Below are 26,286 nucleotides of genomic sequence, written 5' to 3' on the forward strand. Positions count from 1 at the left end.
GCTCGGCTGGTTGATGTCCTCGTAAGAGTAAAGTCTGACTTCACCGACATTCAAAAGATGCAAGGCAAAAAGACTATTGGACTTTGGGACATCTAATATACTTATCTGTCATGTAAAGGAGCACACATCCGGTGTTGTGTTTGCAGTGAGAGAGCAATTTCCCCGCCAAGTACTTCCGTTCACTTCGGTGGACAAGCGAGATTCTTCAACATATCACTAATTTACGACCACGCCTTGACCGAAGAGAAGGACAATGCGACCAAAGATTGCTGCAACATTCATATAATCACTGCGCCTGCCACGACAGGGTGGGCGAAGAAGGAGTTTTTAGCCCTACAGTTGGAAAACTCAGCCTACACAAGGAAACATCCATTAACTGAGGCTGATCGATTTCGCCGAGGCCTGAGACATGGTAGTCTGCAGCACCAGATTCCAGCTCTAAACAACTCATCTAGCTACGTGGTTGCCTCCTTTCACTCTCAGAACGTACTGTCCAACAAGCCCATGATGGAAAGAATAATGAGATGGCACTTCTCGTGGTACCGTTACTTTGTTCTCAGCGAATTCGACAATGAGTTACGTCGTATTAGCACCAATATAGCCAGATTACCATTTTCGTAACTTAATTTAGAATTTTTTTTTTTGTTATTTAGTCTTGGAATCTTAGTTCTTTCTTCATGACATTTTTCTAGCCTTATCTAATTGAAAGTAATGTTTATAATTTTGTAAAATATACATTTTTTTTTAATTTGTTCAATAATTCACTCAGTTTTATTTAGCTTCACTGTTTTTTAACATCTGGTCGCATTGCCCGCGATTGCAGTTATTGTTGGTGTCCTTCTGCTTTGGATATAAAAGAAAATAAAACATCAAATTTTTATTGAATTACTTAAAGAACTTTGTATGCGTGACAAATTGTCTTTAAGATGTGCGTTTTTTAAATAAATGTGTCGTGGTTATGTATAATTTAATTCATGAGTTTTTTGTTAAGAGAACCACTTTTTTGCTATATTTGAGGTTATGTAACAAGATAAGGTACTCTTTTTGTGAAAATGCCGTTATAGTTGCTACAATAGTATTTTGTAGCTTATTTTTACACAATAGTACAGTACAATACAATAGTATTTTATAGCTATGAATACACCTCTTAATGCCCTATGTCCCACTAAGGATTGGGGACCGGAAGGAACGATAACACCACTATGGTTTTAACTCGCATTCAGTAAATTCAAACGCTTTTTAAAATGTGTAAAAAGGTTTTCAATGTTAAGTAGGGTTCAGAGAGGGACATTTAAGATTCTTGCATGACCTTAAAAAGAGCAAAAATTTAAATTTACGCTTTCAAAATATCAAATTTTATAAGAACCAACAAATTTTCATTAACACTAAAATCTTGTCAGAGTGACCTTTGTAAGCATTATTTTGTTTAATAATAAAGTTTTTTTTTAACTTATAGTTTCGGTAGCTTTGAATCAAAAATAAGAAACAAACACCAACTTAAAAAGTTTCGCATTTTGATATATAAAAAAGCTCTTTCTCTGCGTACCACCGCCGAAGAAGAAATCGGATTTCGGCGAGCCTGAAAAAGCAATTGCTTCGACAAGGAATAAATATAATAAAAGGCTGCCGCGGAAAGAAAGGAGGCTGCCTATAAGGCACGTCCATTTAGTGATATACTCGTATCAATCCATAAACTATGTTTGCGAGAAACTCGATAAAGTCCCACAACTTTAAATGTAAGTTTGTATGCTGATGTAGTGAAAGAAATGCATCATTGTAGTTATAAAATCTCATATACCCTTCTTCCACTGCCAACGCGTTAAGTGTTAAACTACGTGAAAGTCATAAAAGTGGCCAAGCTAGACCAAGCGTACTTGGAATAGATTATTATTTTTCTTTCAGAATTAACCCGCATGGAATACTCGTAAATCATGGGCCCTGAATACCCCATATTGCCACTACATTATTGAAGTTTAGAATATGTTGCCAAGCAACGGTTGATGAGATCTTATTTGCAGATACAAGCGACGTCGCCGGCGTTGCCGACAGCAGTAATATTGGATGTACTAAACAAGAAATTTATGTTGATTTTGTTACTTTGTCTAAAGTTGCCATTTGCCGCCTACTTTATGGCGTCTAAATTGCTTTGCGTCGCATGCATGCGAACAACAAACAATCCATATCCGCAAGGTCAGTCTCAAATAATGCAGATACAAGTAACTAAACAAAAAAATAAGCCGAAATCGATGAAGAGAGTATCATATGGAGGACAACGAATAGCACGATTAAACAACTAAAAGGATAGGTGAGAATATACCTTAAATGAATAAAAGCGAATCGAAAATGCCAAATCTAACGACAATAAGGATTGAGCATTTAAATCATAAACTTTGCCTCTCCAACATGCAGATAGCGAGACATGAATTTACAAGTACGACACGAAGGCATGGTATATAAGTAAGTCGATAGAATCAATCTTGTTATGGTTTTATTTAACTTTTTCTCCTTCCCGAACTAATATTATCGATTCAATTAACGGAAGCTAATGGTCATATCGCAATCACAAAATACAATAGTAAGCAGAAGAACTCTCCCACGGCTGAAAACTGCCGCTGCAATTTTACTTCTATAGTGCAGTACTTTCTAAATATAAGTACAGACCAAAATGCTGAAAATTCGAATATTTAATACGGAGAAGTCTCTAGCCAAATCCTGGCTAGTAGCAGTTTTGGAGCTTTTTCATTCTTTTTTTAACCGAGAATTTTCGTAAGATTTTCTTTTCATGAAAAATCTGCTCATACAAACCCATTTGCCTTTCATAAGCTTAAAAATGTATGTCACTCCATTTGTGGAATGGCATCAGGGCACACTCCACAAATAGGAGGAGGAGCTCATCCAAACATCCAATAAATGGCGTAAGCGCCTATTATATATATATATATATATATATATAACTGTAAAAATAGTCTTCAATAGTCGGTCTTCCATTTTATAGAAATGGTCGTCAACAAATGAGCTTTTAATTTATTCATATTGCAGTGTTTACGTTTCCTCCGTTGACTACATACATATGCTCGATGATATGAAGTCGGTTACCAACTTAATGGAAGGAGCGTTGCCGTATTAGCGCGCAACGGCGTAACCCTTTCTATCGGCCGGATCCAATGAGCCCGAATGAGATTTTACCGTGTCAATATCTAATGCTTTTAAACTTTATAATTCTGTCACTTTGACTACTGTAATATTATTTTTCTGAAATAATTGGTATTGCTAATACACATTTTCTAGGTGAAAGTACCATCCGAGCGGCAAGTAATGCTTGGTTTTTTACGGTAGACAAAGGCTCAAGCCGATTAAAAGAGGCTGGAAATTGGTGGATGATTCAGCGAGTAAACGGAATATAACGAAAACAGCTCGGTAACAATTTTTAAGTCTCGTGTTTTCCCAATGTAAACACATACAAAGGCTTACAGCTGTCAGGGATTCGATTGTAGCTAAGTCTGTGGTAGTATATAAACGTCCTTGAACAAAGAAAATGAATGAGGCATAGTGGGGGAAAATGAATAAAAAATTCGCGACTTGACTTTATATTTATTGTATGTATTCCCGTGTCAAGCATACACATTAGGGTGTCCCAGGCTACAAGGGGGAATTTTTTTTTCGGAATTTCAATACGCACACCCTTTATTTTTTTCCCATTTGACTCTAAAAACTTAAATATAAAATATTATTGAGATCGGATGTCATTAACCCGTGCCGACTTGATGTCAAACTTTGAGTTTAAAAGTTAGTATGAAAGCTATAGGCTCACAATAGAGAAAGATTTAATTGAATTTTTAGATTAATTTAATAAATAAATATAAAACACATATTTCGTATTTATTTTCTTTTTATTATAAAACATCGAATTTTCTTTTCAAAGTTTGCTTTTTACAGTCGGAATATACCTGTCGGTGTTCTTGTACGCAACGTAATAAAAATTGCTTTTGCTCCTCTTGAACAGTGATCAAACCATGGAAGTCTTGCATTAACTTAACCGCTCTTTCTGCCGTATCATTAACTGCTTTCAGTCCTAGCAGCTTCTTTTTAGCCTGTAGAAACGAATCATCATTTGACCACGAAGAGGGGCACTTGTTCAGAAAACTGTCGTCAATCTGGAGTCGATTAAACAGGAACTTGCTTTTGACAGAGACGAAATCATCAATGTTTCTCTCTGAATTTAAAACAGATATGTAGATCAGTTATCAATTATACCTATTAGCAAACTTAGAACAAAATCAAAGCTTAATTAACGTACCAAAAAGTGGGCCACAGAGTTCTTCTTTGGATGCAATGTAACGTTTATTGTAGGCTGTTGGGTTTTCTCTAGTTAAGTTAGCAATCATTCTTACTTTAGTTTCTAGATCGACATCATCATCAAATAAAGCCAGAATAGATACTTCATCTGTCAAATACCACAAATGCTGGCAAAACTTCTGCAAAGCTGCTTTTGAAATGCTTTTGTCTATTGTTTCGTAATTTTTCATGGCCTTCAAAAAACACAAATCCTGATACGGCGCCTTTACTGCTAAAATACATTGGAGCCAGGGTTTTACGTAGGATGTCACGATGAACAGACATACGTCTAACAGAGCTGCCTTATCCTTGTTTGAAATTCTGAATTGAGAGCTAAGTAACGATATTTTTAATGAATAAATGGCTCTCGCCATCCATCGAGCCTGGTGCATAGCACCTGGAGGCCGAATCTTATATTTCTTTTCTGAATCTCCGCCAAGAAATATTATTGAAAGCTCAATTAATTCGCGATAGTCATCTCTAACGATTTCTTTGGTTAATTCAGTTTTGTAGAATTCTAGCAGCTTGTCAATTTCCGAAACATTAAAACAAGACAGCTTTTCTGTACAGCTTTGCTTTTTCTCAGGATCGATATTTTTCCAGTTTTCTCGGAATTTCTTGAATAATGGGATGTCTGGGCTTGTAGTTATTTGACTGATTTTCGCTTCAAACACGCCTTTAAGTACTAATTCGTAAACGTGATGACGGCAAGCAAAAATAAGCACTTCTCTACCCAGTTTTTGTTCGAGAAGCACACATGCTCCATTTATGCGGCCTATGTTAGAAGCAGTAGTATCACAACAGAGAATCTGCGCTTTGTCTTCAAGGTTCCAGTTCGTAATAGCATCCCAAACTGCGTCTGCCTGTCCTCTTCCTGTCGAGCTATCCAATTTAGGAACAGCAATAATTTGTTCTTTATTATCGTACGTAATAACTACCGGTAGGCGTTCTTCTTTACTTTTACGTGAATCTAGAGCTGGCAACAGTTTTCCGTCCCAGTGGACAGTTACCGTGTCCGGGACCTTGTTTTGAAAATCAATTTTTATAGCTTCAGCTCGTTCTTTTCGCATTTCCGTACGAACTGTATGGATGGAGGACTTGCTTATAGGGAATTCATCCGTATTGTGACCCAGAGCCTCAATAGTAGCTTCAATTATAAAGACAGAATCCCTCGCACTTAATTGACACCTGTCTAATGCGGCAACTAACTTGGGAGTTATAATATTTTTCCGCATAGAAGTTTTATCGGGCTGAGAGGAGGCTTCTCTTGCGCTGGGCCTATTTTCTTCTAATTCTATTATTTTAGAGTCAGAAGATGACTTTTCTAGTGGTGGTTCGCAAGATGATGTTGATGGTGCTAAGGATGAAAAATTTTTAGCACGTCGCTTTTCCTCCTCGATGATTCTAAGGCGCGTCCTTTCCTCTTTTTTTGTTAGTTTTTTGTCCACTCCGGCTAAGTAACTGGGCCGACCTGGTTCTCTTTGGCGCTGCAAGAAGATCTTATCTTCATTTATTTTAATCGATTGAAGAGCATTGGCATGTGCGATGTCAAACAAATTGGTTAAGTTTGAAACAAACTCCTGTCGACGCTGTTCAAACACTTCTTTAGTTTTTTTCGCATTTTTTTGCAATTCTCTCCAAACTTGGTATAAGTTAACTATTTTCTTAACACAGCTAGATATTGATCTGGTCGGTATATGTGCCTTTTCCCAATAAATAATACACTCACGAATTATGAGATTTGCACTTTCATTGGCACTTAAGTTCACTTCACGAATATTATAGAACAAAACTGCCAGTACTTGCCCGTTAGAGGGAAGTTTAGAACCGGTAATTTGATGTTTTACGTCCCCAATTAAAAATATCTCCTTTTTGGAACTTCGTAACTCCACCGACATGTTGACTACACGAAAAAAACGCGATTACTAATAACACAAACAAGTAATTACACGCAATCAATCCGACAGTTCGCGCGCGCCGTACGTTACAAGTACCGTTAGGTTTCCGCGCAACTCGGCACGGGTTGCCGTGATTCTAAATAGACGAAACTTTATTTTTAGATGTTTTGAGACCATTCGAACAAAATAAGAGGGTGTGCGTTAAAAAAAACACTTTAATTTTTTTGGGACACCCTAATACACATATTTACATTTATACTCGTACATCCTCATGTACTGTACGAAAATAAATATACCTATTTGCATTTGCTATTTAAATGCTTCTGTGGCTAACTTTACTAGCATTCTTGCTATGCATGTAAATGTCAGAGTATGAAACACGCAGATTATGTTTCACAAGCCAAAAATTGCATTCTATAAATTAAGTGTAAATATGTTTCGCTCAAAAGTGATTGCTGGATACTTGATAATTATACCCAAATCTCACTGTCCATCATGTTTTGCAACTAAATCCCAAATAAGGAATTAGGTTATTTATTATTGTTAGACTTTGTTAACCTTAGAAGTTCCCTTGAGCGCCTTCTATCCGCATGTGATCAAAAGGATCTGTAGTACACCGCAGGCAGCCAAAGGATCCCAATTTTCTGATTTAGCGGTCTAACCTGTCTAACTAGCTGATCTGGCTGCAGTTTCCTGTAATGCCCTTGTGACCAGGTATCCAAATGAGCGTAATATTTAAGAATTCGGAATCGATCGAAAGATAAGTCAATAATTGTGCGGCCTGTTTAGAGTGCACCATCTTCCAGGCTAGGGCTCTGATTGCTGCTTGACTATCGGAGTAAATATTTACTTCCCTTACAGTAATTACACAAGTGTAAAACCAACTAGGTGCCTGTTTGATTGCGGTGGTCTGGTAGCCTGCACATGAGTTTGATGGGGAGCTTTGCGCTGAGCCCTCAGTCTGATTGTGGCACGTACATTTTTGTCCAAAAAATTTAGAGAACATTTTTAGGTAGGCAATAGTAGACCGGCCGTATTTCTGCCATAAAAACCATTTGTTATTCGGAAGCAGCTAAAAACTTTATGTCCCTTTGACATACAAGCGCCAAAATATAGCTATTTAATATTATGTAAATGTGTGTATGTATTGTATAATCACCTGCGATAAGATTTTGGAAATATTCCATATTTGAACAAAATTATAATACTCTTGTGATTACTACATTTTTATGGTTTACTAAATAAAAATAGTAGAAGTTAATAGGAGTATCTGCGACAGGACGCAATACTCGATCACATTTTTTTAGTTGTGATTAATGATTAACCACTAAAATGAATTATTCGTAGTCATCTTCATCCGACTACGATACATTTTTTAATCCTTAATCATACTGATGATTACGATTATTTAGTCTTAATCATTAACCAGGATCGTCGGATATAAAATGCAAAATAAAAATAAGGTAGTGCACTCTTTAGCAATGGCAAGCACGCTGATTCCTTGTGCGTAGTTCCTTAAGTATGGTTTAATATTACTAAATTTGAAAATTGAGAGTTGTTTGTTTGATGTGGAATTAAGGATCAGAAATATGCAATTGTACATAAAACTTTTCAATCCCTAGAAAAAAGTTAGTAACTGGTTAGTAGAATTATTGTCACATACACAAGTACATATGTATGTATGTATGGGAAAATTGGTGTTTGCAGCCTTCTTTGGGTGAAGGCTTATTTGTGTGCGCGGTGCTGTAGAGTAAGTAATAAGTAATATTATTACATGAATGGTGGTCGATGTTAAGGCACTTTATCAAAATGCTTTCAAATGCTATAAAATGTATTGTTCAATTGTACAAATACATGTTTTTTCACTTCCTTACACTTCTAAAAACTTCAATTTTTTATGTACGTACATATGTAAGTGTTTTTCTTCAAAACATCATTTCAACAACTTTAGCGCGTTTTATCCCCGGAGCAAAAACCCATCAATGTTCATACATATATTGTACTTTATAGCTACGGAATGACAACTTCAGTACTCAACATATGGTACATACATACACACATAGGCACAAGTATACAGCATGTTGTGTTTGGAGCTTAAAGGCTGAGAACTCTTCATTTTCTACTCATACATACATATGTATATCCACTCATTGCGTACCAGATTTGACGCGTTCATCACCCAGTTACAGGTTTTTGAACTTTGTCGATATGTGTTAGAGTAAATGTACGTAAAATACGAGAGAATTGATGAAGAAAACATTTAAATCACAGATCACCTCGTAGCAGCACAAAGCGGCTACACTGAATAGACATTTCTACATACTTACGTATATATTATAAATTTTTGTGTTAGCGTTGTTAAATATTGATGAAATTGACATTTGCTTGATAATGTATGTATATCCAAAAGTTTACGAATAAGCGCAAACACTTAATTTTAAAATTACTTCTTCCTGCTTTTATTACTCTACCTATAATTTATTCTAATTCTGGTTCAACTGCCAATCATTACTAATTAACACCACTAAGAAAAATTGTACATATTTATATGTATATATATTTTCTTTATCATTGTTCACTCCTCTCGGCATCATAGCGCCTCGACAAGACTCCGTCTTGCCTTTATTTCGTTAATCTATTTTGATTTCTCACAGGGTAGGTGATTAGCCTGTCGCTACCAGTCCTAAATACCGGGGATGCCCACCTGTCGTTGCTTAGGAACAACGCCTTCTTACTGCTTTTAGCGCCATCTGTGTTTCACATTTTTCCGCTAGAAGGATCGCGCAGATGGTTGAGGACTTCACTGAATTTAGTGTGCCTGCGCTATTACCGCGGTTGCCCGCTTCCCCTTGCTGGCGCCACTGATGCAATGTGTAGCTGTGTGTTTTTGCTTGTTTAAGCAACCACAATGCAAATAATGCGCTGGCTATTGTGCGGGAGTAAGGATGGAAAGGATAAGTATTTCGGGTTGAGGAATGAGATTTTTATTTTTTTTATTTTTTAGAAACAGGGAAAGTAGAAAAATTACGAAAAGTGCGATGACCGTTCTTTAGGTGCGATTCGAACCCACAACCTCTGGGATGACAGGCTAGTGCACTACGCTAAGCTACCGAGGCTGCACATATTTATATATTATACATATTACGTTTATTTTATTTTTATTTTATTTATTTAATGATTCGATCCTAACACAGCAAATTTAAACAGTGCTCAGTCGGAAATTTTTAAGCTATCATATCTCCACATATAGAGTTCATAAAAACGGAAAAAATTTCTTCCAAATCTGTCAAAAACCAGTATTGCATTTTGTTATTTAGTTATTATATTTCTAAAATGTTTAATTTTTGGTGAAGCTTCATAGTGCATAGTTGATTTTTTTATTGAACTACGTAATTTTTTTTGAAAAATTATCTACCTAGAAAACCTGCTCTTATTTCAGCTAAGGCTGGAAAATTGCAAGAAGTGTGCTCAACTGTTTCTTCCTCTTCCTCATCTCTGCAACTTCTACAATAATCATGGGAGAAAACTCCTAGTCTCAAGAAATGCCTGACAAATAGCCAATGACCGGCTATACAAGCCACGACCTTCGAGATATCCTCTCTTGAAAGGCTAAGCATTTCCTTCCGTCTTCAATTTCTTCAAATATTTTGGAACACAAGCATAGGAGCACTGTTTCAAATCGTTTTCCATACGCCCAATTAAGTTTGTAAATGCAACCTACGCTTTCTAAATTTCACACAAATTTCAAAACGCCTACTTAGCAGCATTTAAATTTTTTGGGTAACGGAACTCTTATAAGCTTGATTTTTGCCGGTCACGCTTCCATTAGGCAGACTGTGACAGATCTGAAACTTGGTCCCCACATTACTCTTAGACCTACCTTGGTATTTGGGGTTGTATTGAAAATGGCCGACATCGGTCTGAAACAACGTCCATCTCCCATATAGCGGTAATTTTCAAAGGAGACTTGGGTAGTGCCACGTCCATTTTTGGGCAAATGCATGTATATCGATAAAAACTTACTAAAATTAAGCTACAACTGTGGTTGCCTATGAATGCTGTAATCCGAATACACGCTTTTAAATAACCAGTTCACGGGTGACGTAATTTGATTCCAGATTTAAATTTCACTTAAAATTTTCTTATTTGTGTACTATTACTGGAATTCTTTTTAACGTTTTTTTTTATTTTTTGCTCTGTAGGGTTGCCTAAATGTGATTGCTTGATTAATACCTCAGTAATAGCTTTAGACACTATTTAGGATTAAAATCAGTCCGCGCTTTACTTTAGTGTTAGAATACGAAATATATTTTTATTTATTGTTGTAATGAAATAATTCCAAGGCCTAGTTCTTCTTTGAAATATGCAGTTCTAGAGAAATATATGCTTCATTTTGGACTCTTGTAAAGCTCGACAAATCATCGCCTGTGAAAGTGTGCATACTCGTACATATGTGTACATAAACAGATCTTATTAAGTAAGGCGCTGCTGATGTGTTAATTACACAGTTCTAAGACCAGTGAATAGGGATACAAAAATGGATGAATAAGTAGTTGGGATTAAGTGACACAGCGAACGGTGTGTTGCCGGCAAAAAATAGCCAGAAGCACATTTTCAGTCAGTGAATGAGTACTTGCTGGCAGACTTCTTATTCAATGGTTCAGCATTGTTTTAATTGGCTAACTTGATTCGTTTACAAAATGGCTGATGGGCTGACTGCATGCCAAACAGACAAGCTTTACTACGGCTTCCGCTTTTGGCGAGGGTGTTAGACCGTTAGTTACCGAGTTTCATCGCAAGCATTCAGGCGATATATTCTTTGCTAACGATGTGGAAATTTCAAATTACTTCGAATTCCACAATATTGTTGACGTATTATTTTTCCTAGTTACTGACGATGGCAATCGGATGTTCCTGTACTTGCATAATGACGTCACACGACCACAGTGTGTTGGTACTGGTAGAAGTATATATACTTTTGCAATTGAATTGCAGCGATTGAACTATAGCAATAAAGGTAATTAAGTATAGTAATTTGAGTTATGTTTAAAATTTTTAAGCGCTGTAGTTGAGCTGATAGAAGAATAGAAGTAGGTTATGGTCTAAAGAAAGCAGGGAAAGCTATTAGTAGGGTAATAAAATTAAACTGTCTTAATGATTGAAAAGTAATGCCCATGAAAGAGCAGATCTTTCGACTTGTGGGTTATTGCTGACCATAACGTCCTACCAAAGGAATCAAAATGTACTCCAATACTCCCTCTATTCTAAAAAAAGACCTTTTCACTAATATAACAGAAAATCTTTGTAGTAAATATTTTTGTTAATCAGTCTATTTATTCTCGATACGAAATTCTGTTTTAGTTCTAGAATGGAAGTCGTAGGAGCTGGAATGGCCTCGAACGGTGACAACCGTATTTTCTCATACGGTTTCTAATTATTTTTAATGAAGTGTGCGAACAGCTTGACATTTCATCGAAGCTTTTCTCAACACGATTGGAGTCGCTTACGTCTCTTGTAAATTTGGAAATGGGATAAACAATGTTCATAAAATGCTTTTTAAGCTACTGATGCACTTCGGTAAAAAATTTAAAAAGATTAATATAAAAGTCAGGTAAAAATGAAGTTATTTAGATAAAAATCTCAAATGTATTCAAATTCAATTAAAGAAATGTTTAAAAGATGGTAGCCATAAGCTGTTTTTTATTTTTAAAAGGTAAGGTTGATTTTGGAACAGAAGGTATACAAATGGAATGTGTTTAGATTATTACAAAATTAAAATAATTAATAAAACGAGTTTGTTCTTGTTATACTTGTCTATGTCAGTCGCAATGACTCATCATGCCAATACATGTATTCATAAATAACACGCAAAGAAGACGAAGTAAATCCCATCCCTAATGGGTAAGAGCCCCAAGCAAGTGCTATTGTTTTAATCACTCTGTTCGCTAGTTTTTCTGTTGCTTTCATTTCTTATTTATGCATTCAATGTGTCATTCATATATATATATACATGAATATTTATGTAGCATGTCGTATATCGTACACCGTCAATCGGGGTTCATGCTTTCATACAACTTCGCTTACACTTCATTAAATTTAAATGAGCGCTTGACTTCACTCTCCGACTAAAGGTGTCTCGCCGTCTCGCCTGCTACTTTTCTACCTCCTTAAGCCTCATCCCGTCGAGATTTTCTTTGCCCATCTTCAAATGATGACGACAGCGACTTAGGTAACTAATGCTGTTTTGCGTCCAAGAATGGGCACTTGAGCAGCAGACAGTCGGTTTCAACTACAAAATGCACTTGTGGTATGTACTCATATTATTACTTTTGAAGAGGTAGACACAAACTAACATATGTCGCAGTGCTGATGTTATTGTTCCGCTTTTTCATATTTTATGTAGGACTTGACATATAAAATACCCAGCTTTTCCACGTGCCAATAATTTTCGTTCCCTGTATTCATCAAAGCTGTGGTTTCTATATATCGTTTCCTTACTATGAAAATACCCAAGATTTTTTTTAGACTTCGTTAAATCAATCCCTAATAAAAATGCCAAATTACAAAAACAAAACTAAGTTATTAACTGAAAAATATTATAAAGGGCCGTCCAGTATTAAACTAACGCTATGTATGCCCATAGTTTAATTCATTTAAACTTTTAAGGGTCTCTTTGAAAGAGAGTAGATCCAATTAATTTTAAAAGGGTTTGTTGCCTGTAGATTTCAAAGAAACTTAGCCTATTTTGAATACAATATGTGTTTGAGAAGATTACAGCGCTTGGTAAAGGGGTGTTGAAGTAACACCTACTAGTATGTCGGGAAAATTGGCAAGCAAAGATTTTTTTTAAACTACGCATTCCCTTCATACCCTTGATAAGTCTTTAGAACAGTTTTCACTGAATCATTCACTGAATACCGCAGGTGTCCCTTAAATTATTCTCAGAATGTTAACGTTTTATTTAAAAGCTACAACATTGTATATATTTTTTTATTTCACGTTTTGTGACTTGTCTAGTACCAGCTTTTTATAACTTCAAATTTGAAGTCGTCTTAGGAATAAAAAAATACCCTCAATCGATGTGACTAAGATAAAGTACCATTTTAATTAAAGCGTGCTTATATAGACTAACTTGAATAGGATTTATTATTTTTAGTGAAAAATACATTAGATTTTGGGTGCTAGAAAAGTTGAGTACTGCTACTGTTTATAAAAAACGCATAAAAAATGTAACTTAACAGTGGCTTTGTTTCGTTTGTAAGCACATGATTTTATGAGATTTTCTATAAAATTTTTAAAATAATATTACATAAAACAAAAAAATAAGAAATGTACGCAAAATATAGCGTTACACTAGCGCTTGTGTTGTTTTGTTGTTTTACTACAAAGTCTTGCCGTATTTGAAGAAGTATGCAAAAGCTGGTAGATTTATTAGCCTAATGCCTTTGTTACCACATTCCATAAATAAATTATGGAATTACTTAAATAAATTTAAGTAAAACTTATATATGGGTAAGACTCCGTCAGAAAATATGAGATTTGCAAGTGGTCTTTCGATTTCTTTGAAACTTTGGGGAATATTAGTTCTAGGTAAGATACATTCAAGCCTAAAAGGATTTTGAAAAATTTTCAAAATTGAGTCATCTACGCCATGTTGAATATCGGGACCGTGTTTTTTCAAAAATCAATATTTCTTGAACCGGTGGATGGATTTCAATGCAATTTACAGACAATATAGAAACAAATAAGTAGTTTAAATTAGTATTATGTAAAAAAAAAATTTCGAAATTTTGACCAAAAAAAAGTCAAAAAATTTTTTTGAATCAATTTTTAGTTGATTTGGCCACTTTTTTAGATTTTCTGTTATACACGTAACGATTCCTTATGATTTAACCTTTATTTTGAAAAAAAAAATTTTATGGTGTCTATAATAGTTCTCGAGATATTGCGATTTTAGTGGAAGCGCGCACGCACTTTCGCGTACGCACGCACGGTTCGCGCTGCGTTATGTGTTCCTGTATGAAGTGACTGGAGCAGACTGCTGCAGGTCTGTGCGCGTTTTTCTACTCCTGCGCTGCGTAACCGCGAAATTCACGGTGTTCGCTTCCACTAAAATCGCAATATCTCGAGAACTATTATAGACACCATAAAATTTTTTTTTTCAAAATAAAGGTTAAATCATAAGGAATCGTTACGTGTATAACAGAAAATCTAAAAAAGTGGCCAAATCAACTAAAAATTGATTCAAAAAAATTTTTTGACTTTTTTTTGGTCAAAATTTCGAAATTTTTTTTTTACATAATACTAATTTAAACTACTTATTTGTTTCTATATTGTCTGTAAATTGCATTGAAATCCATCCACCGGTTCAAGAAATATTGATTTTTGAAAAAACACGGTCCCGATATTCAACATGGCGTAGATGACTCAATTTTGAAAATTTTTCAAAATCCTTTTAGGCTTGAATGTATCTTACCTAGAACTAATATTTCCCAAAGTTTCAAAGAAATCGAAAGACCACTTGCAAATCTCATATTTTCTGACGGAGTCTTACCCATATATTACTGTAAACTTCCTTCTAATTTCTAAAGTTTTCCATAGTAATCGGCTACGGCAAACGGATTTGTATGCAATTACTTGTATTTATTTATATAGCTGAAACTAGAACCATTACGTTGAAAGAATAAAATTAAATATAATTTGGTTTCTCATTTACTTACAGGTCCAACAGCGGTGCAAATGGTTTCACAAAATAGACCCGCACCAATCCCAGTGCCAGTACAGGTACCTCAAGGTCAGGTGGTGCAACAATATGTCAACGAGAGCGGACCTTTTGCGCATGTCGTATTATCCCCTCAATATCAACAGCTCCATGCCAGCCAAGGACATATTCATGCCCCTTTCGTAAGTTTCATGATAAAAAATTTATTATTATATTATGATAGAAAACTCCTGTACTTCTATTGCATTAAAACTAGGACGGTATCATTCTTTTTCAGATTATTCCGTTCCGATATTTGAAATGTTTACATACTTATTCTACCCCTAACGACAATTAGCAATCAAATTATACCAAATTTCAATCTAACCAGAGTAAGCAATTGATAGGCCCGTCACAATGGGTTCGTTCCGCCCGTTGCGGCAACGAATTTAACTGATAGCAAAATAGATTATGTTTATTTGGTACCGTACGCCATAACGGAATGCACAAATCTGGCAACTTTTTACTTTTGCCGTACGGCAAGCGCGGCAAAAATTGCAACTGTTTAAAAAACAACAATTTTGCACGCAAATTTATATCCATGGAGTTTTTATTATATCAAATTAAATGCAGAAAACAAATGGAATTTAAATTAATTGAGTTAATTAAAATGCACCCTTATCTTTTCGATAAAAGCTTGAAAGAGTAGATGAGAGGCTAATAATCTAATTAACCAACTTGTCCTAAAAATGAATGTGAGCCCCAATCTCGAAGTTATGGTCGTACCCACCGTCTAATGTAATTTTATACCCAAAATGGAATTAATGGAGGAGTTACTTTGGCCCAAATACAGTATATATAAATATAAATGCAAGGGTCTATTTTTGAGGAAAAATCAAAAGTGGTCACAATTCGATAGCAGATGAATTCAACCTAACACATAAAATTTTACAAGAACACGTACGCAGCTTCCAAAAAGACAATGCAATAAAACTTTCAGCAACCCACAAATGCAAAAGGAATAAAAGTTTACAAAAAATTGTATATAATTTTATCGACTAGCATCTCCTAAAATAATGGTTTGGTGATAAATAACACTATTAAGAACTTTACCATAATCTATTAAAATCACAGAACGAACATTCGTAGGTCAAAAGTCTGGACGAAAGAAATATTGCCGGTTTTTAATTTTCGTCAAACCATTATATAAAGATATATAAGCCGATAAAGCCATACACCATTGACCAACATACACCAACATGAGAAATGAATAAAGTGTATAGCCATCCTCTGCAAATCGTATGATTTGAAATGGGTGCAATTTGCAAAATATTTTTAAATACTTGAATCAAATGAATAAATCCTTCAAATGGAAACTCCAGATACACATTATTTACATAGCCGACGATTTAGAGAGTGACCTCCAACAGACAGATATCTACAACCAGCCAGAACTGTTGAGCTATAATGGAGAAGATTGATGGGATTTAGGTTGCCGCACTGCCCCAGGCTGTCGAAGAAACGAGCTCGAGACGGGTTGAGGGAACAGTTGGAAGGGTTGGGGTTGGACACAAGCGGACGTAAAGCGACATTACGAGACAGATTACTCGTACATTTCGGCCTGAATGCTAGCGACGGCGAAGAATCGGACTAGGATGATGTAGCAAATAGGCGTGATACGCGTAGACCGACGGCTGAACGTCCAACATTTACCCTTCGTGATATTGAAGATTCACTGACGAAGTTTAACGGATCAGGACAGCCTACATTTGAACAATGGATAGAAGAATTTGAAGATAACGCAATAGCAGTACAGTGGGGTGATCTACAACGATTTATATACGGCAAACAATTGTTAAAGGGTGCAGCGAAGCTTTTCGTTCGAAGTCAGAGCGGCATAAGCAGTTGGGATTCACTAAAATCAGCACTGCGTAGAGAATTTGGCACAAATATTTCATCGATCGAGATACATCGTGCTCTTCGTAATCGTCGCCAGCGACAAGGAGAAGATCTTCGCGAATACCTGTACGCTATGATGGAGATTGGTAAACCGCTTAATTTAGATGACTCCAGCTTAATCGAATATTTCATCGAAGGGATCAATGACACCAAAATCAACAAATCGAATTTATATCAGGCGACATGTGTACAAGATCTAAAGGAGCAAATAAAGGTCTATGAGAAGGTGAGATCAAATAGGCCTTCGTCTTCAAACGCGAAAAAGGCACAACTAACATCCATGGGAAAAGTTTCAACGAGTTCTGGTGCAATAAGTAAGCGTTGTTTTAATTGCGGTGACAGTTCGCATTTTGCTCGGGACTGTCCGCGCAAGCGTTTTATTTGTTTTAAATGCGGAAATGAAGGTCATCGTGCTAGCGAATGCAAATACATAAAACAAGATTCGAAGCTCGAAAAGAATTCGGTAAACATGATGGGTGTAACAAAAAGCGGCCTAATTTTTAAAGACATATGTTTTAGCACATCTAATCAAACGGTTTCGGCACTAATTGACACCGGATCAGATTTATGTCTAATGCGTTACGACACACTGATGATGTTAAATTTAGATGTACAGTTGAACAAGGAGAGGCGGAAATTAGTAGGCATTGGTAATAGCACGCTAACAACAATCGGCAGCTTTACCATGCCCATGCAAATAGACGGCGTTTCATTAGATATAGCGTTCCACGTGACGAGAGAACGCGATTTAAGCTACTCATTGGTAATAGGCAATGATGTCCTCAAACATGTTGACCTAATTATAAGGGAAGAAGGTGCTCTATTTCGAGAAAAGTTAGACGAATACAGTGAAAGGAAACGTGCAGGCGGCCGACAGGTGATGGGACGAGGGCGAGCCGAAAAAAGTCCAGATGACGGTGCAGCGGTGTGCAAGGCAGTGGCTGGTAATTGCGCAAGTGCAAGTAGTGGGGATTCGATCGCTGAAGATTTAGATGCGTTTTACGCAGGTATGAAGGATGCGGCTAGGAAGCTGAGAGAGGGCCCTAACACGCAACCATTGGTGGATGAGCGTCCACGTAGGCATGCAGAGATGCGAGGTGAAGATGATCATAATCAGAGCGGCGCTGGGAGCGTCAAGTATGTGCACCCGCAGAACAGGGTGGTACATGAGTGTAATGCGGTAGTAGAGGAGCCTGTCGAACGAGAGCCAGCAAGCAACATTGTAGAGTTGAGAGAAGAGTTCGGAAATCTTTGTCTAATAGAGAAAATGGAGGAAGACGTACATCACGGGACGGATCTCTTGCATCTGAGTAAAGCAGAAGCAGAAACGGTGGAGAATTTAATAATGGCCTACAAGCCTGTGAAGAAAAGGATTTCACCGGTGGAGATGAAAATTTTGCTCACCGACGACAATCCAGTATACGAGCGACCAAGACGTATGTCTTATGCAGACCGGAAGATAGTGGATGATCAAGTAGCGGATTGGCTAGCGGAAGGCATTATTCAGGTCAGTAATTCAAACTACGCGTCGCCAGTTGTGCTTGTCGGCAAGAAAGATGGCAGCAAACGTCTTTGCTCTGACTATCGTCGATTAAACGATAAAATTGTGCGTGACAACTTCCCAATGCCGATGATTGACGATGTTATCGAACAATTGCTAGGAGCTAATGTTTTTTCAACATTGGATCTTGCGAACGGATTTTTCCATGTCCCAGTAGAAGTAAGTTCAAGGAAGTATACCTCTTTCGTCACTCATAATGGTCAATATGAGTTCCGATACGTGCCGTTTGGAATATCAAATTCCCCCGCAGTTTTCTCAAGGTTCGTCTTTGCGGTATTGAAAGATCTGATTCAAAATGGAACGGTGATAGCTTATATGGATGACCTGATAATTCCCTCGAAGGATGAGCTAGAAGGGATCAAGAAGCTGATGTTGGTGTTGAAAAGGTCAGAAGCGAGTGGCCTGCAAGTCAAGTGGAAGAAGTGTCAGTTCCTGAAAAGAAGGGTAGAGTTTCTCGGGTATATCATCGCTAACAGTACAATTCAACCTTCGGATGCAAAGACAAACGCAATTAAAAATTTTCCTTTGCCCAACGATAAAAAATCCCTACAACGTTTTCTCGGACTAACATCGTACTTCAGGAGGTTTGTTGAGAATTATGCCGTGATCGCTAAACCACTTTCCGATCTGCTTAGAAGAGATAGTAAGTTCGTCCTTCAAGACGACCAGATAGCAGCGTTCAAGCAACTTCAATTAGCTTTAGCAAGTGCACCAGTCTTAAAACTATACAATCCGAAAGCGGTTACGGAAGTACACACTGATGCCAGTAGTTTGGGGTACGGGACGGTTCTACTGCAGAAAGACTACGATGACCAGGAGTTCCACCCGATTCAATACATGAGCCGTAAGACAAAGCCGAGCGAGGAGAAATACCATTCGTACGAGTTGGAGGTACTGGCAGTCATCGAGGCACTCAAGAAATGGAGAGTCTACTTGCTGGGTATAAGATTCAAGATAGTCACTGACTGTAACGCTTTCACCATGACTATGAAGAAAAGGGACGTTCCACTTAGAGTTTCACGTTGGGCGATGTTTCTACAGGATTTCAACTACGAAATTGAGCACCGTAGCGGCACGAAGATGCGACATGTTGACGCTGTGAGCAGGATCTCATGCTTAATTTTAGAAGATTCATTGCGGCACCGGTTAAAGCAGACACAACAACAGGATGGCTGGATACGGGCTGTTCGTAGGGTACTGGAAAGCGACGACTACGAAGATTTCTATTTAAATACGACGTTTTGTATAAAGACCCACTGAAGGAGCTCATAGTCGTACCGTCGGCAATGGAAGAAGAGATCATCAAAGTGGCGTATATGCAAGGTCATTTCTCAGTTAAGAGGACGCAAGATGCGGTGGAGAGGTCATACTATATAATATACCACAACTCAATAGTAAGGTTGCCCAAGTAGTAAAAGGTTGTGTAGAATGTTTAGTGACCAATTCCAAGACTGGGAAAAAGGAGGGCTACTTGAACCCGATAAATAAAGAAGACAAGCCGCTAGGAACATTTCATATCGACCATGTGGGTCCGATGGAACCTACTAAAAAGGCATATAATTATATTTTAGTAGTAATAGACGCTTTCTCGAAGTTTGTTTGGCTCTATCCAACAAGGAACACAGACGCAGAGGCCGTCGTCGACCGATTGCAGAGGCAGTCCGCAGTTTTCGGGAACCCGAAGCGAATAATCACGGACAGAGGTTCCGCTTTTACCTCGAATCATTTTAAGAGCTACTGCGAGAGCGAGCAAATCGAACATCTGCTGATAGCAACCGGAGTGCCACGCGGGAATGGACAGGTCGAGCGAATACATCGAGTGGTGGTGGCAATGATAGCAAAACTGTGTCTGGAGAATCCTGGAAAATGGTATATGCAGGTAAATCGGGTTCAGCGATTCCTTAACAGCACCCCAGCGCGCAGCACTACATCATCGCCGTTTAAGATATTGACAGAGATGCGAGTCGTGGGCATTCCGCAATTGCAAGAATTACTGGAGAACGAGGCTATCGACGAGATGGATGCAGAGAGAGAAGAAGTGCGTCGTCAAGCCCGGGAAAACATTGTCATTATTCAAGAAGAAAATCGACGGACTTACAACGCAAACCGAAGAACACAACCCGAATATGCCATCGACGAGCTAGTAGCCACTAAGCGAACGCAGTATGGAGTGGGACTAAAGTTGAAGCCGAAATATCTGGGTCCATATAAAATCGTGAAGAAGATGAGACGTGCGCGATACACTGTGGAAAAGATTGGCGATCACGAAGGCCCAGGTCGAACCACGACAGTGGCTGAGTTCATGAAAAGATGGGATCCCTCATTCGGGCCGAATGAGCGCGCAGGATGGCCAAATGTAGGAAATGACGGACACGACGAACAGACATAATAGGAGACAGAGCGCACAGTGTACGACCGGACTAATACGGACAACAAGGGAACGAAACAAAAGGACCGAAATGACCGTACCGCGAACATACCCAACGAAGACGTTGACGATACGAACGACAGGACAGATATTCATTGTAAACTGAACCGCCATCAAGCGAGTAACGCGCGAATTAAAGAAACTGTTTGAATTAAAGAAATTGATAAGTTTGTAAACTGTTGAATTAAAGAAATTGATAAGTTTGTAAACTGTTGAATTAAAGAAATTGAAACTGTTGAACTCTGAACCCTACATATATATATATATATAGAATATCTACAGGTCGATATTATTCAATATCCTCTGTCATTCTAATTCACAATTGCCCAACAAATGATTCCTTATGCTTAAAAAAGTAATTTAAGCTATATTTTATAGGTATTCCGAATACTCCCAAAGCTTAAAAACTCTTAAAATTAAAGAAAAAACAATAATTTGGTTTGCTAACAAACCAGAAACTCTAAAAAACATTGCCCACTTCCAAACATTTTTTAAGCCGCCATATGCACAAACTGATGTTGAGTGTACTGTAAGTGTGCACACTCAACATGGCGGCTGGCTGACAACCAAGGAAGATAGATACCAGGTTTGCTCGTTAGGTATGGTGAAAAAAAAAAAATTGAGGGGAATCCAAAGTCCAAGTTCTACGTCATTCGTTTTATGTTTCACTAAGCTAAAGCTAAATTTTGTGAAACACAAAACGAATGACGTCGGCATATCGGTCAAATTCCCTCAGAGCCGAATAACGATCTGCTAAGTAGTACACCTGTAAAAAATCTTCACCATGACTGACAACAATTTTTGGAGTTATTGTTGACTGACGGAAATGATCGGCCACTCTCGCAAGCAAGAGAAAAATATCTAACTCAATCGATATAAAAACAATGCATTGACGTATTAAGTAATCATTGCCAATTTCTTAAAAAATTCTGTAAAAAAATGAATCCTATGCATTTAAAATGCGAATCACTACATATTATGAAACAAAGTCGCTTTTTCTGTCCCTATGTCCCCTTGAATGCTTAAATCTTTAAAACTACGTAACGGATTTTGATGCGGTTTTTTTTAAAGATAGATTGATTGAAGAGGAAGGTTTATATCAGTATAATGTGAAGAAATATATAAAGGGGGCGTGGCAATCGGTCAAAATGTGGCAAAAAAACATAAATTTTTTGTTTTCACGGCCATAAATCATAAACGAATCAACCAAATAAAATCAAACTTTCTTGAAGTTTAACTTTGAACTATTTACTTTCGTTCTGCATCAAAAAAAATAATTGATTTATTTGTTATTTAACGAAAATTGTTTAAACAAAAGCAGCTCTTTTTCCAAAAAACAGCGAATGCTTTTATCTGAGAATGTTACTTCATATTGTAAAAGGCCCGACATCCTTTGCTCACCTAAGAACTTTACAAGGTGTTGTTTACAATACTTATCAAGCAGCATGCAAAGCTATGGGGCTCTTGGAAGACGATTCTCACTGGGAAAATATTATACATTATCAGAAGCAGCTGTTTGTAGTTCAGCTACATCATTAAGATATTTATTTGCCGTCATAGTAGTGTTTTGTCAAGTAACTGATTCTGTTAGTCTATGGAATAAATTTCAAGAAAATATGGCCAGTGATATTCTGATTCGGCGACGGCAAGAGTTAAACTCTGTTGATGTACAATATGACCAAAACATATTTGACGAAGAATTATTTGAATTAAACAAAATAATGCAATTATTTCGGGCTAATACTACTAACTCTGATTTAACTAACAGTGCCGAATACACAAGAGAAACATCATACGATCAAACGAGACTTTTACAAAATATAGCTCAAGATGAGCCACGATTAAAAAGTTTTCACTGCATTACTATGAACAATTGATAACAATGAAGGGAAATTGTTTTTCCTTGATGCCCCAGGAGGCACAAGAAAAACATTTTTAATCAATCTGCTTTTAAAAAAAGTGAGATCTACCAGAAAAATTGCGTTAGCTGTTGCGTCATCCGGCATTGCCGCTATTCTTTTGGAAGGGGGCCGAACCGCACACTCTACATTCAAGCTCCCGCTGAAAATCGCCACCGATGATGATAACAGCGTCTGTAGTGTTCCTAAACAGAGCAATACAGGAAAATTGATGCGTGACTGCTCATTAATAGTCTGGGACGAAGCTACCATGTCAAACAAGACGTCTGTGGAAGCACTAGATAGGACAATGCGCGATTTGCGCAACAAAAATTCACCTATGGGTGGATGTACAATTCTGTTCTCAGGAGATTTCCGTCAAATCCTACCAGTTGTGACTCGAGGAACACGTGCTGACGAAATGAATGCTTCGCTAAAAAGATGCCACCTGTGGTCGCATGTCAATAAATTAGAGCTTAAAACTAATATGAGGGTTTCGTCATCTTCACGTGAGAACAGGCTATTTCCAGATATGCTGCTAAAAGTTGGCAATGGAGAATTAACACAAAGTGAGGGAAGGATTAACCTAGAAAACCTTTGTGTTTTGATAGACTACATCCAACAATATCTATCCTGACATTGATAACATAAGTTATAAGACAATATCTTGGTTTAAAGAGAGAGCTATTCTGTCACCAACTAACGAACAAGTAGATAAAGTAAATAACTTGATTATTTGAAAGATTGATGCACCGACGAAAATATACTCCTCGGTCGATACTGTTCTCGATTTGGAAGAAGCTGTTCATTTTCCTACAGAATTTTTAAATTCTTTGAACCCGTCGGGACTCCCTCCTCACAAAATGGAGCTGAAAATAGGTTGTCCTGTTATTTTATTAAGAAACCTAAATCCACCTAAACTTTGCAATGGCACGCGTTTGCTGGTAAAATCACTGAAAACGTTCATAATAGAGTGCACAATACTCACAGGATGTGGTACCGGAGAAGATGTATTGATTCCCCGAATCCCCCTGATACCATCGAATCTACCATTCGAATTTAGACGCTTACAATTTCCGGTAAAGGCATCTTTTGCAATGACCATTAATAAATCTCAGGAGCAAACCTTTAACGTTGCAGGCTTAGATTTGAGCGTTGACTGTTTTTCACATGGCCAACTGTATGTCGCTCTTTCAAGAGTAACCTCTAGAGAAAACATGTTTGTATTGTCTAATGACAAGAAAGCTATAAAGACATTCTGTAATATATTAATTGCTGTAAAAATAATATAAATACATATGTAAAAATGCAAAAAGTAAATATGTAAAAGTGTAGGGTATGAATTTAGATATTCCAAAGATAGCAGGAAATCTTCATGCTATAAAGAAAGGGGAATTGTTTTACTCCAAATTTAACGCGTGCGGGCCACGGGCAGTAATGAATAGGCCAAAACTACTGGATCGAGTTTAATAATTTTTTCAGTGAGTGACATAGGGTATATATTTTATACCCGTGCAAAGCCGGGCGGGTTGCTATTGTTAAATATAACACAAATTAATTTCAAGGTATATTTTCTCATCAATTTCAAATTGTGGTTATAAGGTTGTCTTGTAGTGCCCACACTCACCGACGTAAACGGACGTTCCGTTTCAGCTGACACCATCAAACTTATGCTGGAAACAGTCACCGACGTACGTAGTCCCTTACCGCAGCCCCTAGAGAGCACAAAATTGAGCAAAACTCATCCCGTAGAGAACAACTGCGTTCTTTTAGTTACATATTTACACAATACATCGGTTTGTGTGCGTATGTGTTTAGTTGTATTTACACAATGTTGCCATTGATATTATTGCTTACACACTTTTTCACACATCCGCGTTATCAACCACAATTTTTCATTGTTTAATAAACCAAAGCCAAAAACCAACAAATGCAAATAGTTCATTTACCTATAATTAACAATATTCTACATTGCTCTTAAAGTATTTTAACAAAAATTAAAATTTTTCCAAGTTTATTTTGTAAATGATTTCGAAATGTACTGTGTGGCCACATTATGTGGTGAGAGAGCAATCCTGGGAGGAATTTTCAAAAATCCTGCGAAGAAATCTACGATACTACGATACGGAAGGGAAGTAAATTTTCATTTATGGTACATGGGGCTCTCATTAGTTTGATCCTAACAGCTGGCAGGGGACTTCGTTTACGTCGGTGACTGTTTGCAGCATTACGAGAGACTCACCGCCGTTTATGTACGACGGGTTGTTTACACACGTACACGTAAAATGAGAATTTTAGACTTTTCCCGTGAAGCCATATCATCTGATTGCTCTCGCATCACACAATGTTACCAAACAGTACATCTTAAAATCATTAACAAAATAAAATAATAAAATAAAAATTTAAACTTTTATCAAAATAATTTAAAAGCGATGCTTAGAAATATTATTATAGACAAATGAACTATTTGCATTTTTTTGGCTTTGGTTTGTCATTACAATGAAAAATTGCAATTGATAACGCGGTCGTGTGTAAAAGTATGTACGATACAAGAAAAACACAAACCGATGTATTGTGTAAATATGTAACCAAACGAGAGCAGCTGTTTTTTACGGGCAGAAGTTTTGCTCAATTTTGTGTATCTTACAGACAACAGGCATAGACAACTGTAAAGTCAGTGAGTGTGGGCACCACTAGTATATTACCAAGAATGTTATAACGTATTCAATTCGCCTTTTATCGGGCGGTTTTTAATTCCAAATTTTCGCTATATTATAAATATATGATATATGTATATATACATATATATTTTATTAAAAAAAAAAAAATTGCGCCGCAGGCGAAAATTTGGAATTAAAAATCGCGCGATTTTCGAAATACAGTTCAGCTTCACGTAAAACTCCTATGTGCAGCGGAGACGGTGTTGCACTATTAAGGGTTATTTTTTTTAAGTGCGGCCGAAAGCCGCCTACGCAGAAGAAAGTTTTACGCAAAAATACTGTGGACAGCATATTATGAATATATGATACATATATATATATATACATATACATATATATATATACATATATATTTTATTAAAAAAAAAAATAGCGCCGCAGGCGAAAATTTGGAATAAAAAATCGCGCGATTTTTATACTAGATACTAGACCGTCTATGCTGTCCACAGTATTTTTGCGTAAAACTTTCTTCTGCGTAGGCGGCTTTCGGCCGCACTTTAAAAAAATAACGATTAATAGTGCAACACCGTCTCCGCTGCACATAGGAGTTTTACGTGAAGCTGAACTGTATTTCGAAAATCATATCGATATTGGATTTATATATATTTATGAACTCAATATATATACCTTAGAGGTTGTAAGCCCCCATTCCCTCATTATTCTAACAAAAAAGAGTGTGTGGAAATTATGTTCCTATGTTGCTTCGTTTTCAATCGCATTCTATTTTTGTTTTTTTTTTCTTCTGGCAGCACTCCATTCAGCCATGCTTTTCAGTTATTGTTACAA

At 37.0% G+C, this 26,286-nt stretch overlaps 1 protein-coding gene across 4 annotated transcripts in view; it reads left to right on the forward strand.

Moving 5' to 3' along the window:
• The window catches only part of LOC129247295 (fibronectin type-III domain-containing protein 3A), a 124,948-nt gene that overhangs the window by 85,272 nt on the left and 13,390 nt on the right, over nt 1-26,286 (forward strand). For all 4 annotated transcript variants that reach the window (XM_054886361.1, XM_054886362.1, XM_054886363.1 and 1 more), the window contains one exon: nt 14,956-15,137. In XM_054886361.1, coding sequence (XP_054742336.1) covers nt 14,956-15,137 — 182 coding nt within the window. The remainder of the gene's footprint in view (nt 1-14,955; nt 15,138-26,286) is intronic.

This window comes from Anastrepha obliqua, chromosome 5, assembly GCF_027943255.1.
Source record: "Anastrepha obliqua isolate idAnaObli1 chromosome 5, idAnaObli1_1.0, whole genome shotgun sequence".
Taxonomy (NCBI): domain Eukaryota; kingdom Metazoa; phylum Arthropoda; class Insecta; order Diptera; family Tephritidae; genus Anastrepha; species Anastrepha obliqua.